Source organism: Styela clava, chromosome 12 (assembly GCF_964204865.1).
Source record: "Styela clava chromosome 12, kaStyClav1.hap1.2, whole genome shotgun sequence".
NCBI classification, from domain to species: domain Eukaryota; kingdom Metazoa; phylum Chordata; class Ascidiacea; order Stolidobranchia; family Styelidae; genus Styela; species Styela clava.
In genome coordinates, this window is record NC_135261.1 from 10,663,856 (window position 1) to 10,679,053 (window position 15,198).

Below are 15,198 nucleotides of genomic sequence, written 5' to 3' on the forward strand. Positions count from 1 at the left end.
ATGAGAAGTTTGAAAGTATCGGTTGTGCTTTAATAGGGATTTGGGAAATGAATTTTCGGCACAACAGTTTTTTCTACTATTTGCACCCTGGCGTTACCGGGTCGCAAATAAAGGAGGTTACAAGGAGTATGAAGCATGCATGTTGAAAAATAAAGCTCTTTGTGCTTTGCGAAGTATGTAACTGATGTTATTGCGTGATACAATTTTACATGTAAATGTATAGAAATAGTGTTCAATCCACACGTACTTTCAAATCCCGGTCACTAAGAATGCTTCTAACCACATTATAACACTTCTATTTGCATTTGCTTAGAATTTATTGTCAATATCAGCAGATGGTAAAGGCAATTGGCATAAATTCATCAGCCTAATCTAAAACTAAGATATTTCCATGGTCGTTTGTCGTTCGGTTGATGTCGGCGGTGTTTATATACATCTGACATATCTGAAGCATCCGTCATACTTGACAATGCGGTAGGATTTGTACGTGCTGAAATAGGATTATGTTAAGCAGGAAAAACTCTGATTCAATTCAATTACAAAACTAACTAAGACTTACCAGAATTGCTTGTAAGCAAAGCAATAAGAAGAAGACGTGGGCAACACGCATCGATAATTATAGGTGATCTTAAGTTCTCGAAGTTGCACACAGTATGTACATTTGAATCCACAAGCATAATGCTCCTTCAGATCACTGAGATGTTTCCCCCAGTCTTGTTCAATCTTGGTCACTATGTCGGTGTTTTCTTTCTTCGTTTTCTCTTCGTAGGCGTTGTACAATTTTTGAGCTTCGTTGCCGAGTGGTTTGCCCATATAAAATTCAAGCAGTTTCAAATACTGTTCTGTTCTGAGTTGGGCAATCTAAACATTTTTGCAAGAATTATATAAATATAAATTCATATTTTAAACAAAATGTCACGCTGTCAACCTTTTCCAATCTCTCTGTAATGCATTTCAGTCTTCTTTCAAACCGTTCCGATAAGCACTTTACGTAGCTTTCGATCTTTGTCTTTCTGGTAGATAGGCATGTTGCATATTGTGCAACATATTTGGCAATTCGCTCATTGAACCTTTGCTCGTGGCAACCAATCATGTCAGTGTATGCCTTGGAAGCGCGAGAAAGGCGCTCCCCAAGCTTTTTTTCATACTCTGCAATCGCTTTTTTCTTTTGTTCGTCCAATGATTTCTGATATTCTTCTAGGGAAGTCAAGTTATCTGCTGTGATGCAATTGTTTCTAGAAATATAAAGAGCAACTGAGCCAAATGTCATCTTATGATATACTTATTCACCGTGACACTTACTGTACTAAGTAATTTGCTTTATAATACGTTATCAAACATTTGTGTCTCTCATCAACAATCTTTTTGAAAGACTCCAATGCCTTCTGATTAGTTATTTTTGCTTGCGCATACCAATCATCATATGTTTTCTTCATGGATTCAATTATTGTCTTAGCTTTATTATCAAGGTCTTCTTTGAATTTTTGTTCGGTGATATTAACTTCATCTTAAGTGTAATAAAAACATTAAATTCAGTGAAACATAAAGACAATTGAGCAAACGTTTTAGGACTTGCACTAACCGGTTACACATTTTTTCAGCTCCTTGTATTTGATTGTCCTGTATTGAAATTTGTAGGTCAAGAAACGGAAGCAACTTCTTTGGGTAGTAATTTTGTACGTCCACCATTTCCCGATACTTCGACTATAAAGAAAAAACCAAGAGTAGAATTATATTGATATATACTATTTACCTGCCATTTATTTATAATTACCAATTGGTGTAAAATTGACTTCTGCCAAAACAGAGAGTTCCGCCGTATGCGCACTGATAAGCGCATGCGTAGCTTTTTACAAGTTCTCCGATAGCTGCAGTTAGCTTCGCGGTGTATTCGTCCAACTGTGTTTGATATGATTGAGTTTCTTTAGTTTTGAAAGCCTCCAAAACTGCATTAACGTCTGCTCCGTTCCAATCCTCAGAACCTAGATGTAAAGTTCCATTGTGAATAAAATTATGTTCAAAATTCGAAAGAAAAGAAAAAACTTACAATGGGCTCTGTATATCAGTTTTTGGAACACTTGAGATCTCTGTTTTACGATGGCTTCCATGACACATTTATATTTTGTCTCGTACTCTGTCACGCGCTTTTCGAGAGCTTTTTTGTATTCTTCTATTTTAGCTAAACGAGTGGTGAAGCATGTAACAGACCTGGAATAAGAAAGGTTCGAATTTTAGTTCTCTTGTAAACGAACTTTTAAACTTACAGTAACTCACCTCTCGACAAGTTTTTCGTGATATTCCAGCACACAAGCGTATCTTTTCTTCATGTCATCGTTATAATTTTTTTTTGCTTCTTCCAACAAAGAATCTAGTTTTGTATTATAATTTTCAATAGCCTTCTTGTTGGTCTGCTTCATTTCTTCTGACTCTTCCTGCAATCCCGTAATTCTAAAAATTCACGATGTTAGTAATTTGAGTAAGAAAAGAATACGTAAGAAAGAATTGTAAGAAGAAATACAAACTTCAAATACTGCTTTGTATATTCCTCGATAGCGTCTTCGTGCTTTGTCTTTGCCTCGGTATTTTGATTTGTTGCAGTTTCAACCCAATCTTCATATTTTTGTTGCATATCAAGATCTATTTTATCGGCCACTTCTTTCAATTGTTTTTTAACTTCAGTTTCAAAAACGGCGACCGTCATCTCTATAATACAAAAATTCATGCCTCAAAATGTGTGTTTCTCAAATTATTCAGAAAAACTTATCAAGATACAATTCAGAATTACCTTCGAATCCATCCTCTGTGCATTTCTCTCCTGGATAGCTCTTCAGAACATTAGAGTAATATTTCGTTGTGAACCAAGCAGGACAGTAGTAGCTTCGGAAACTGTAGCATCCGTAATTTATTCGGTAAAATTGTCCGACATTGTAAGTAACATATCCGCAATGACTCGGTTGGTATAGAGCGGCATTGGCAACCTGTAAACATTATAATTTAGGTAAAATTGATAAAAAGAAACGAAGGGCACTATTTATCAAATACTTACGGCCAAACAGCCTAGAAGTAACAATAGAATCTTCATGATCGTCTTTATTCAGGTTGTTGAACAACGACTTGTCGAATCCCTGTTGTGCGCTTGTAGATATAGGATTTCTTCCCTCTCTTCAAAATCCAAGTACCAGCTCCTTTATGTTTTAATGTTACTTTAGTGAGCTCTTATCTCGACCACAATGATTGAAATTGTCAGAAGCGCAACAAATGTTTACCTCGAATCGCTATGCCGTAGTTATAACAGAAAGTTCAGTTTATTTCATTTAAATCTTCCATCATTGTGCATTTAGTAAAAAGGTAATTGTTAATTAATCTTTTTATTGTGAAGTACATTATTTTTCAACTAATAAGATACCACTTCGACATAGCTATTCACTTCATCAGTACGCATTGTTTATATAAATATAACTTCAGGGTTGAAGATAGTTAGTCAATAGCTATTACATCCAATTGAACAGCATTACTAAAAAAATAGAAGTTTTTCAACAACACCTTATTTTTATTATTCACTCTTTGGTATACGCATACAATTGTTTTAACAGCAAAATGTACGACTTTTGAATCATAGATTGATTGACGTTCTCGTGCTTGACAGCGTCAATCAATCAGAAAAATTTCCTGATCATATAAGCATTAACAATGTATCTGGAATAGCCATAATGAATGGACACTGTAATATGAGTTATTCGGACATGGATTGTGCACACGAAGAATATTTCACTCGTTGTCAGTGGTATTGGAGTTGGGAATTATCTTTTCACCTCCAAAATGATAAATCGGAAATTGGTGTAGAATACTCCAATTAATTTAAAAATGAATTTTATGTTCTGTTTAATTGCTGGCATTTAAACATATATATATCTAACGCCAACGACAACCTCTAAATGAAAAGATAACGATTGTATTAATATCGGGATCGACACAAAACAGGATTATACAGAACTCGACGACGTTCGTCGACAACACCAATAAAGTCGAAATATCCAGTTTCATAACGTTTCGTCATAGGTCTCAAAGTCGAAAATTTTATTTCCGAATTCGGAATTCTCAAAACATTCGAATCCTACTTCAATATGATAAAGTTGGAAAGTACTAAATATTTTTAGTGTATTTCCATCATATTCAAAGCAAAAACACAAAATGTTGAGTTATAAATTATATTTTTAATCAAGAGCTGTCATATCCGTATAAATAATATCACAAATAAACCATTTGTTTTTGACGAAGCACTTATATCCTTATGTTAGAACAAGCAGTTTATTTTGCATATTCGTATGCAAGTAAAACGTTGATGTTTCGATAGATTGATTGACGTTGTCATTCTCCGAGAATACTGAATCCCAAAAGAATATTTCAACTACTTACCTAGCATCTAGTGGACAGTTTCATATCGGACGCCTTTAAATATATGGACTTCAAGATATTTTTTTGTAATTCGAAACAAATTTCCAAACATCATCAATATTTCCCGGATTCTCCTCATGCATAAATATTTCTATTTCTGAAAATATTCAATATGCTAATGTGCAGCTCGACTTTTGACGCGCGTCAAATATTGTTTGACAACGTCAATCAAACAAAACATGTAATTGTTTAGATAATAGATGCTCAAAAATTGTAAGCAAAACAATGTTTGTGATTACACCCTGTAGGAAGTGGATAATTCAGAACCGAAGATCAGCCATCATCAGAATTTGTTAAAACTCGTCAGTTGTTAAATATCATATTAATTAAAAGGCTATATCATGATATTAGTTCATGAAATGGTTTATTTTTCTGGAGAGCCTGCTGATGGGTTAGAAAACTCTCTTGGAGATTTTCCTGACTGGTAACAGTATTCGTCACCATCAATGACAAAGCGGTATCTCGAAAGTATCCTCGAAACAATTTTCAGGGGATGAATCATGATTTTGATTAAGGTGAACTTATGATGAATAATTTGCCAATAATTAAATCATGAATTGAAATACATATTTATAACTGAACGTATTTGCAATCGTAGAGGTAGAAATTAATAACATACATATATTCAATTTAGAAAAAAAAAGGTTATGACCAACATGTCCTCATAATATCCTGAGCATCATTTTTTTTATCGTCACTTTTCAATTCCCCAAGTTTTACGTTAACTTAAAATAACCAAATCGGTCTGACGTTAGCACATTGTACAGTTATACTATCAACTGCCGAGCAGGATAATGGTGTTCAGCACAACACCATCGTCGGCAATAGATTGTGTGCAGGCATGCATCTTTCAAAAATCCCATATTTTATTTCACCAAAGACCAAAATTTGATGAAAAATCCGATTTGTTAAAAAATCATCTAAATTAAGAAATGAAGACCTAAAATTGAACATTTCATATGACATTGAATTATTTTGCACAAATCCTGGAATAACATAATATAAATATGTACGATTCATAACATGCATTAAGTGGGAAAACTGTTCTAATCATAAAATATTAAATAGCTGATCCCACCTTTGGGGGTAGCCCACAGAATTTCTTTATTATTTCTCCTTTTTTTTAAGGGCTGATCCAAAGATGTCTAACTTGATTATCCGTTCATGTTGTAGTTTACAGGTGGCAAGAGTTATAGCTTGCATATTCTAAAATCGTTTAAATCTTCTAAACCATTTCATGATTTTTTTAAACGAAGTAACAACAAACCATGACTGGGAAAGTCTGCGAATCAAAGCTCCGGAAGGGTGAAATTGAGGGAGGTATACGAGCAGGATATATGTGACTTGTGGTAAGGTATAGGATTCTGTATGGATTCAATACTGTTACCGACAACAACAGCCACCGTAGTTGATGTAGAACGGATCCACCGATTCACCGAACGGATTCGGACAGGCCGAATGGATTCACCGATTTTCACAACGAGTAATGCAAGATCAGACTCTCAACATTCATTTATTTTTATTTTTTCCTGCCTGCTTTCACTTTTATGGTTGAACTTGAATGTCCAGGAAGAATAACCTATTATATTGATAACTGATAATAATACGTCTTTTGGCTTAAATATATTATTTAATTACCTCATTAATTAATTACCTTTTCTTTAATGTACTTTATTTCAGCTATCTGAGAATCACTCTACAATACATGAACTAACAACCTCTATTGACTTGAATAAAATACACGCAGTCAATACATCTTGCTATATGAAATCCTATTTCATAAATATATATACCAAATAGGCTATGATGGATGCTTACCTGCCCTTTCACCCCAATTAATTCATTTATATATTTTACCATATTTCCATGCATATTTTTAGGTTGTTTTTTTGAGTTGCGCCTAAAAGTGGTTTGCGTGTTTAAAACTATAATTTCACATGACATTTAACGGTATTAATTCCGAATGTCAACCCAGGTAGATCCAAATTTTAACTTCGTTCCATGACTCCAATATTAGGAAATCGTTGCGTCTTCAAAAAGTTTGGGTTACTACTGTTTGATGAATAAAGTTGAATAAAATCCAGAAAAACACATTTAGTGTTACAACAACGTACAATGTTTTTGAAATTTGTTCCGGAGAATACAAGCAAACGAACAGTAACCCCAACACCTGTTTTGCATAGTCGTTCCCGAAGTTGGCGATTAATCATCAGTGGCTTTAAAAAACTATAATGACGTCATATTGGATATAACGCATTGAGCCAAATAAAAAAATAACGTTGTACTTAAGTTTTCAATTTCTAAACTGAATTTATTAAGATCGGATGCCCTTGATTCTTCTGATTATATTCTCCAAGTTTTTGTTACTCTAAGTTTAGGTAATGTTTCCTAATTATCAATAAAATACCAGTCTTTCGAAACAGGAATGTACTAGAGCAGGGGTCAGCCCACGGCCCGCGGGCCAGATCCTGTCCGCGGAGTAAAATAATCCAGCACGCCATACTTTACTGAATTATAGAAATCGGCTGTTTTGATGATTATATTCTTTACGTAACAGAATTTATTTTAAGTCACGTGTAGACTAATTTATACTATAACCTAACAAGTAAATAAGTAGGCTACTCGTTTATTAATTATAATTAGACAAATGGCAACAAACCGCAGAATAGTTTATGCTAAGTGCAAAGGGTTCAATGGCGCAGAAAATATTTAAATGAGTTTTATTGAGATGAAGAAATAAATTTATATTCCTTTTTAAGAAATGTATCTTTGCTTGATTTTTATAAAAAAGTATCTTCTTGAAAGAAAACCTTACCCCAATTTGAGTGACAAATCATGCGAATAACTTTCTATCGATGTTTGGAAGTACATATGTACGCAAACAATTATTTCAGAAAACGAACATTACAAAGAACAAGCTGAGAATTCGGATTAGTGATGCCCATTTATAAAATGTTTTTATCTTGGCTTCATTCAGTGTCCCATTCAGAAAACGTTTCCCATACAGTGACGTTGAAAACGTATTAAGCGGGTTGCAACAAAAAGTGTCACATTAAATGTCATTTGTAATCTTTCTTCTCAAGTAAAACGATTAAGTTGAGTTCACGAGTTGTCGCAGTCTTCGCACGCTGCTTAAATCCTAAAATGTCAACATCTGATCTGATCAAAAAATTGCGATTAATCGGCCATACCTTCGGTTTTTAACTTTCTAAAAATATGTGACACCCAACAAGACTCGCAACCTTTAGTTTTGGTCCGCGAGCGACAAAAGGTTGCCGACATCATAAAGTTTTCTTATATGGTGCACAAATATCACCAGTATGTTATTAAGATATACTAATTGTGGAATTTGGCAATAATATGATTGTTCTGAGACATTCTTTTTAATATAATTCCATTTCTCATCCAACATTTGTCATTTCTGAACCTAACAATTTGACCTGTATTTCCCATTTTGATTTCTTGTGCATCGCTCAGAGTTTCATCTCAAGTTATCAATTTTTAGAAGTACAATTTCAATGAGAAGTTTGAAAGTATCGGTTGTGCTTTAATAGGGATTTGGGAAATGAATTTTCGGCACAACAGCTTTTTCTACTATTTGCACCCTGGCGTTACCGGGTCGCAAATAAAGGAGGTTACAAGGAGTATGAAGCATGCATGTTGAAAAATAAAGCGCCTTGTGCTTTGCGAAGTATGTAACTGATGTTATTGCGTGATACAATTTTACATGTAAATGTATAGAAATAGAGTTCAATCCACACGTACTTTCAAATCCCGGTCACTAAGAATGCTTCTAACCACATTATAACACTTCTATTTGCATTTGCTTAGAATTTATTGTCAATATCAGCAGATGGTAAAGGCAATTGGCATAAATTCATCAGCCTAATCTAAAACTAAGATATTTCCATGGTCGTTTGTCGTTCGGTTGATGTCGGCGGTGTTTATATACATCTGACATATCTGAAGCATCCGTCATACTTGACAATGCGGTAGGATTTGTACGTGCTGAAATAGGATTATGTTAAACAGGAAAAACTCTGATTCAATTCAATTACAAAACTAACTAAGACTTACCAGAATTGCTTGTAAGCAAAGCAATAAGAAGAAGACGTGGGTAACACGCATCGATAATTATAGGTGATCTTAAGTTCTCGAAGTTGCACACAGTATGTACATTTGAATCCACAAGCATAATGCTCCTTCAGATCACTGAGATGTTTCCCCCAGTCTTGTTCAATCTTGGTCACTATGTCGGTGTGTTCTTTCTTCGTTTTCTCTTCGTAGGCGTTGTACAATTTTTGAGCTTCGTTGCCGAGTGGTTTGCCCATATAAAATTCAAGCAGTTTCAAATACTGTTCCGTTCTGAGTTGGGCAATCTAAAAATTTTTGCAAGAATTATATAAATATAAATACATATTTTAAACAAAATGTCACGTAGTCAACCTTTTCCAATCTCTCTGTAATGCATTTCAGTCTTCTTTCAAACCGTTCCGATGAGCACTTTACGTAGCTTTCGATCTTTGTCTTTCTGGTAGATAGGCATGTTGCATATTGTGCAACATATTTGGCAATTCGCTCATTGAGCCTTTGCTCGTGGCAACCAATCATGTCAGTGTATGCCTTGGAAGCGCGAGAAAGGCGCTCCCCAAGCTTTTTTTCATACTCTGCAATCGCTTTTTTCTTTTGTTCGTCCAATGATTTCTGATATTCTTCTAGGGAAGTCAAGTTATCTGCTGTGATGCAATTGTTTCTGGAAATATAAAGAGCAACTGAGCCAAATGTCATCTTATGATATACTTATTCACCGTGACACTTACTGTACTAAGTAATTTGCTTTATAATACGTTATCAAACATTTGTGTCTCTCATCAACAATCTTTTTGAAAGACTCCAATGCCTTCTGATTAGTTATTTTTGCTTGCGCATACCAATCATCATATGTTTTCTTCATGGATTCAATTATTGTCTTAGCTTTATTATCAAGGTCTTCTTTGAATTTTTGTTCGGTGATATTAACTTCATCTTAAGTGTAATAAAAACATTAAGTTCAGTGAAACATAAAGACAATTGAGCAAACGTTTTAGGACTTGCACTAACCGGTTACACATTTTTTCAGCTCCTTGTATTTGATTGTCCTGTATTGAAATTTGTAGGTCAAGAAACGGAAGCAACTTCTTTGGGTAGTAATTTTGTACGTCCACCATTTCCCGATACTTCGACTATAAAGAAAAAACCAAGAGTAGAATTATATTGATATATACTATTTACCTGCCATTTATTTATAATTACCAATTGGTGTAAAATTGACTTCTGCCAAAACAGAGAATTCCGCCGTATGCGCACTGATAAGCGCATGCGTAGCTTTTTACAAGTTCTCCGATAGCTGCAGTTAGCTTCGCGGTGTATTCGTCCAACTGTGTTTGATATGATTGAGTTTCTTTAGTTTTGAAAGCCTCCAAAACTGCATTAACGTCTGCTCCGTTCCAATCCTCAGAACCTAAATGTAAAGTTCCATTGTGAATAAAATTATGTTCAAAATTCGAAAGAATAGAAAAAACTTACAATGGGCTCTGTATATCAGTTTTTGGAACACTTGAGATCTCTGTTTTACGATGGCTTCCATGACACATTTATAGTTTGTCTCGTACTCTGTCACGCGCTTTTCGAGAGCTTTTTTGTATTCTTCTATTTTAGCTAAACGAGTGGTGAAGCATGTAACAGACCTGAAATAAGAAAGGTTCGAATTTTAGTTCTCTTGTAAACGGACTTTTAAACTTACAGTAACTCACCTCTCGACAAGTTTTTCGTGATATTCCAGCACACAAGCGTATCTTTTCTTCATGTCATCGTTATAATTTTTTTTTGCTTCTTCCAACAATGAATCTAGTTTTGTATTAAAATTTTCAATAGCCTTCTTGTTGGTCTGCTTCATTTCTTCTGACTCTTCCTGCAATCCCGTAATTCTAAAAATTCACGATGTTAGTAATTTGAGTAAGAAAAGAATACGTAAGAAAGAATTGTAAGAAGAAATACAAACTTCAAATACTGCTTTGTATATTCCTCGATAGCGTCTTCGTGCTTTGTCTTTGCCTCGGTATTTTGATTTGTTGCAGTTTCAACCCAATCTTCATATTTTTGTTGCATATCAAGATATATTTTATCGGCCACTTCTTTCAATTGTTTTTTAACTTCAGTTTCAAAAACGGCGACCGTCATCTCTATAATACAAAAATTCATGCCTCAAAATGTGTGTTTCTCAAATTATTCAGCAAAACATATCAAGATACAATTCAGAAGTACCTTCGAATCCATCCTCTGTGCATTTCTCTCCTGGATAGCTCTTCAGAACATTAGAGTAATATTTCGTTGTGAACCAAGCAGGACAGTAGTAGCTTCGGAAACTGTAGCATCCGTAATTGATTCGGTAAAATTGTCCGACATTGTAAGTAACATATCCACAATGACTCGGTTGGTATAGAGCGGCATTGGCAACCTGTAAACATTATAATTTAGGCAAAATTGATAAAAAGAAACGAAGGGCACTATTTATCAAATACTTACGGCCAAACAGCCTAGAAGTAACAATAAAATCTTCATGATCGTCTTTATTCAGGTTGTTGAACAACGACTTGTCGAATCCCTGTTGTGCGCTTGTATATATGGGATTTCTTCCCTCTCTTCAAAATCCAAGTACCAGCTCCTTTATGTTTTAATGTTAATTTAGTGAGCTCTTATCTCGACCACAATGATTGAAATTGTCAGAAGCGCAACAAATGTTTACCTCGAATCGCTATGCCGTAGTTATAACAGAAAGTTCAGTTTATTTCATTTAAATCTTCCATCATTGTGCATTTAGTAAAAAGGTAATTGTTAATTAATCTTTTTATTGTGAAGTACATTATTTTTCAACTAATAAGATACCACTTCGACATAGCTATTCACTTCATCAGTACGCATTGTTTATATAAATATAACTTCAGGGTTGAAGATAGTTAGTCAATAGCTATTACATCCAATTGAACAGCATTACTAAAAAAATAGAAGTTTTTCAACAACACTTTATTTTTATTATTCACTCTTTGGTATACGCATACAATTGTTTTAACAGCAAAATGTACGACTTTTGAATCATAGATTGATTGACGTTCTCATGCTTGACAGCGTCAATCAATCAGAAAAATTTCCTGATCATATAAGCATTAACAATGTATCTGGAATAGCCATATTGAATGGACACTGTAATATGAGTTATTCGGACATGGATTGTGCACACGAAGAATATTTCACTCGTTGTCAGTGGTATTGGAGTTGGGAATTATCTTTTCACCTCCAAAATGATAAATCGGAAATTGGTGTAGAATACTCCAATTAATTTAAAAATGAATTTTATGTTCTGTTTAATTGCTGGCATTTAAACATATATATATCTAACGCCAACGACAACCTCTAAATGAAAAGATAACGATTGTATTAATATCGGGATCGACACAAAACAGGATTATACAGAACTCGACGACGTTCGTCGACAACACCAATAAAGTCGAAATATCCAGTTTCATAACGTTTCGTCATAGGTCTCAAAGTCGAAAATTTTATTTCCGAATTCGGAATTCTCAAAACATTCGAATCCTACTTCAATATGATAAAGTTGGAAAGTACTAAATATTTTTAGTGTATTTCCATCATATTCAAAGCAAAAACACAAAATGTTGAGTTATAAATTATATTTTTAATCAAGAGCTGTCATATCCGTATAAATAATATCACAAATAAACCATTTGTTTTTGACGAAGCACTTATATCCTTATGTTAGAACAAGCAGTTTATTTTGCATATTCGTATGCAAGTAAAACGTTGATGTTACGATAGATTGATTGACGTTGTCATTCTCCGAGAATACTGAATCCCAAAAGAATATTTCAACTACTTACCTAGCATCTAGTGGACAGTTCCATATCGGGCGCCTTTAAATATATGGACTTCAAGATATTTTTTTGTAATTCGAAACAAATTTCCAAACATCATCAATATTTCCCGGATTCTCCTCATGCATAAATATTTCTATTTCTGAAAATATTCAATATGCTAATGTGCAGCTCGACTTTTGACGCGCGTCAAATATTGTTTGACAACGTCAATCAAACAAAACATGTAATTGTTTAGATAATAGATGCTCAAAAATTGTAAGCAAAACAATGTTTGTGATTACACCCTGTAGGAAGTGGATAATTGAGAACCGAAGATCAGCCATCATCAGAATTTGTTAAAACTCGTCAGTTGTCAAATATCATATTAATTAAAAGGCTATATCATGATATTAGTTCATGAAATAGTTTATTTTTACTGCCTAATAACCGGTAACCAAGACTGAAACAAGCAAATTAAATTCAGAGGAAACCCTACAGACGACGATCAATCTGTTGGGGTAGCTTTGCTCGTACTGGAGAGCCTGCTGATGGGTTAGAAAACTCTCTTGGAGATTTTCCTGACTGGTAACAGTATTCGTCACCATCAATGACAAAGCGGTATCTCGAAAGTATCCTCGAAACAATTTTCAGGGGATGAATCATGATTTTGATTAAGGTGAACTTATGATGAATAATTTGCCAATAATTAAATCATGAATTGAAATACATATTTATAACTGAACGTATTTGCAATCGTAGAGGTAGAAATTAATAACATACATATATTCAATTTAGAAAAAAAAAGGTTATGACCAACATGTCCTCATAATATCCTGAGCATCATTTTTTTTATCGTCACTTTTCAATTCCCCAAGTTTTACGTTAACTTAAAATAACCAAATCGGTCTGACTTTAGCACATTGTACAGTTATACTATCAACTGCCGAGCAGGATAATGGTGTTCAGCACAACACCATCGTCGGCAATATATTGTGTGCAGGCATGCATCTTTCAAAAATCCCATATTTTATTTCACCAAAGACCAAAATTTGATGAAAAATCCGATTTGTTAAAAAATCATCTAAATTAAGAAATGAAGACCTAAAATTGAACATTTCATATGACATCGAAATATTTTGCACAAATCCTGGAATAACATAATATAAATATGTACGATTCATAACACGCATTAAGTGGGAAAACTGTTCTAATCATAAAATATTAAATAGCTGATCCCACCTTTGGGGGTAGCCCACAGAATTTCTTTATTATTTCTCCTTTTTTTTAAGGGCTGATCCAAAGATGTCTAACTTGATTATCCGTTCATGTTGTAGTTTACAGGTGGCAAGAGTTATAGTTTGCATATTCTAAAATCGTTTAAATCTTCTAAACCATTTCATGATTTTTTTACACGAAGTAACAGCAAACCATGACTGGGAAAGTCTGCGAATCAAAGCTCCGGAAGGGTGAAATTGAGGGAAGGGTACGAGCAGGATATATGTGACTTGTGGGAAGGTATAGGATTCTGTATGGATTCAATACTGTTACCGACAACAACAGCTACCGTAGTTGCTGTAGAACGGATCCACCGATTCACCGAACGGATTCGGACAGGCCGAACGGATTCACCGATTTTCACAACGAGTAATGCAAGATCAGACTCTCAACATTCATTTATTTTTATTTTTTCCTGCCTGCTTTCACTTTTATGGTTGAACTTGAATGTCCAGGAAGAATAACCTATTATATTGATAACTGATAATAATACGTCTTTTGGCTTAAATATATTATTTAATTACCTCATTAATTAATTACCTTTTCTTTAATGTACTTTATTTCAGCTATCTGAAAATCACTCTACAATACATGAACTAACAACCTCTATTGACTTGAATAAAATACACGCAGTCAATACATCTTGCTATATGAAATCCTATTTCATAAATATATATACAAAATAGGCTATGATGGATGCTTACCTGCCCTTTCACCTCAATTAATTCATTTATATATTTTACCATATTTTCATGCATATTTTGAGGTTGTTTTTTCGAGTTGCGCCTAAAAGTGGTTTGCGTGTTTAAAACTATAATTTCACATGACATTTAACGGTATTAATTCCGAATGTCAACCCAGGTAGATCCAAATTTTAACTTCGTTCCATGACTCCAATATTAGGAAAACGTTGCGTCTTCAAAAAGTTTGGGTTACTACTGTTTGATGAATAAAGTTGAATAAAATCCAGAAAAACACATTTAGTGTTACAACAACGTACAATGTTTTTGAAATTTGTTCCGGAGAATACAAGCAAACGAACAGTAACCCCAACACCTGTTTCGCATAGTCGTTCCCGAAGTTGGCGATTAATCATCATTGGCTTTTAAAAACTATTATGACGTCATATTGGATATTACGCATTGAGCCAAATACAAAAATGACGTTGTACTTGTGTTTTTAATTTGTAAACTGAATTTATTAAGATCGGATGCCCTTGATTCTTCTAATTATATTCTCCAAGTTTTTTGTTACTATAAGTTGAGGTAATGTTTCCTAATTATCAATAAAATACCAGTCTTTCGAAACAGGAATGTACTAGAGCAGGGGTCGGCCTACGGCCCGCGGGCCAGATCCGGTCCGCGGAGTAAAATAATCCAGCCCGCGATTCTTTACTGAATTATAGTAAGAAATCGGCTGTTTTGATAATTATATTCTTTACGTAACAGAATTTATTGTAAGTCACGTGTAAACTAATTTATACTATAACCTAACAAGTAAATAAGTAGGCTACTCGTTTATTAATTATAATTAGACAAATGGCAACAAACCGCAGAAT

The 15,198-nt window shown here is 34.1% G+C and overlaps 2 protein-coding genes across 2 annotated transcripts; both read right to left on the reverse strand.

Annotated features, from left to right (window-relative positions):
• Positions 1-293: 293 nt before the first annotated feature.
• On the reverse strand, positions 294-2,981 carry LOC144430835 (uncharacterized). Its single transcript, XM_078118961.1, has 10 exons — positions 2,786-2,981; positions 2,523-2,703; positions 2,275-2,448; positions 2,048-2,208; positions 1,775-1,982; positions 1,583-1,704; positions 1,303-1,507; positions 929-1,235; positions 560-861; positions 294-490 (listed from the first exon to the last, which is right to left on the reverse strand). Exons 2-10 carry the CDS (start codon positions 2,699-2,701, stop codon positions 427-429), a joined length of 1,722 nt encoding a protein of 573 aa, XP_077975087.1. The 5' UTR covers positions 2,702-2,703; positions 2,786-2,981; the 3' UTR covers positions 294-426.
• A 5,294-nt stretch (positions 2,982-8,275) lies between these two features.
• LOC144430823 (uncharacterized) lies at positions 8,276-11,163 on the reverse strand. Its single transcript, XM_078118951.1, has 11 exons — positions 11,020-11,163; positions 10,759-10,951; positions 10,496-10,676; positions 10,248-10,421; positions 10,021-10,181; positions 9,748-9,955; positions 9,556-9,677; positions 9,276-9,480; positions 8,902-9,208; positions 8,533-8,834; positions 8,276-8,463 (listed from the first exon to the last, which is right to left on the reverse strand). Exons 1-11 carry the CDS (start codon positions 11,053-11,055, stop codon positions 8,400-8,402), a joined length of 1,953 nt encoding a protein of 650 aa, XP_077975077.1. The 5' UTR covers positions 11,056-11,163; the 3' UTR covers positions 8,276-8,399.
• Between the last annotated feature and the right edge of the window lie 4,035 nt (positions 11,164-15,198).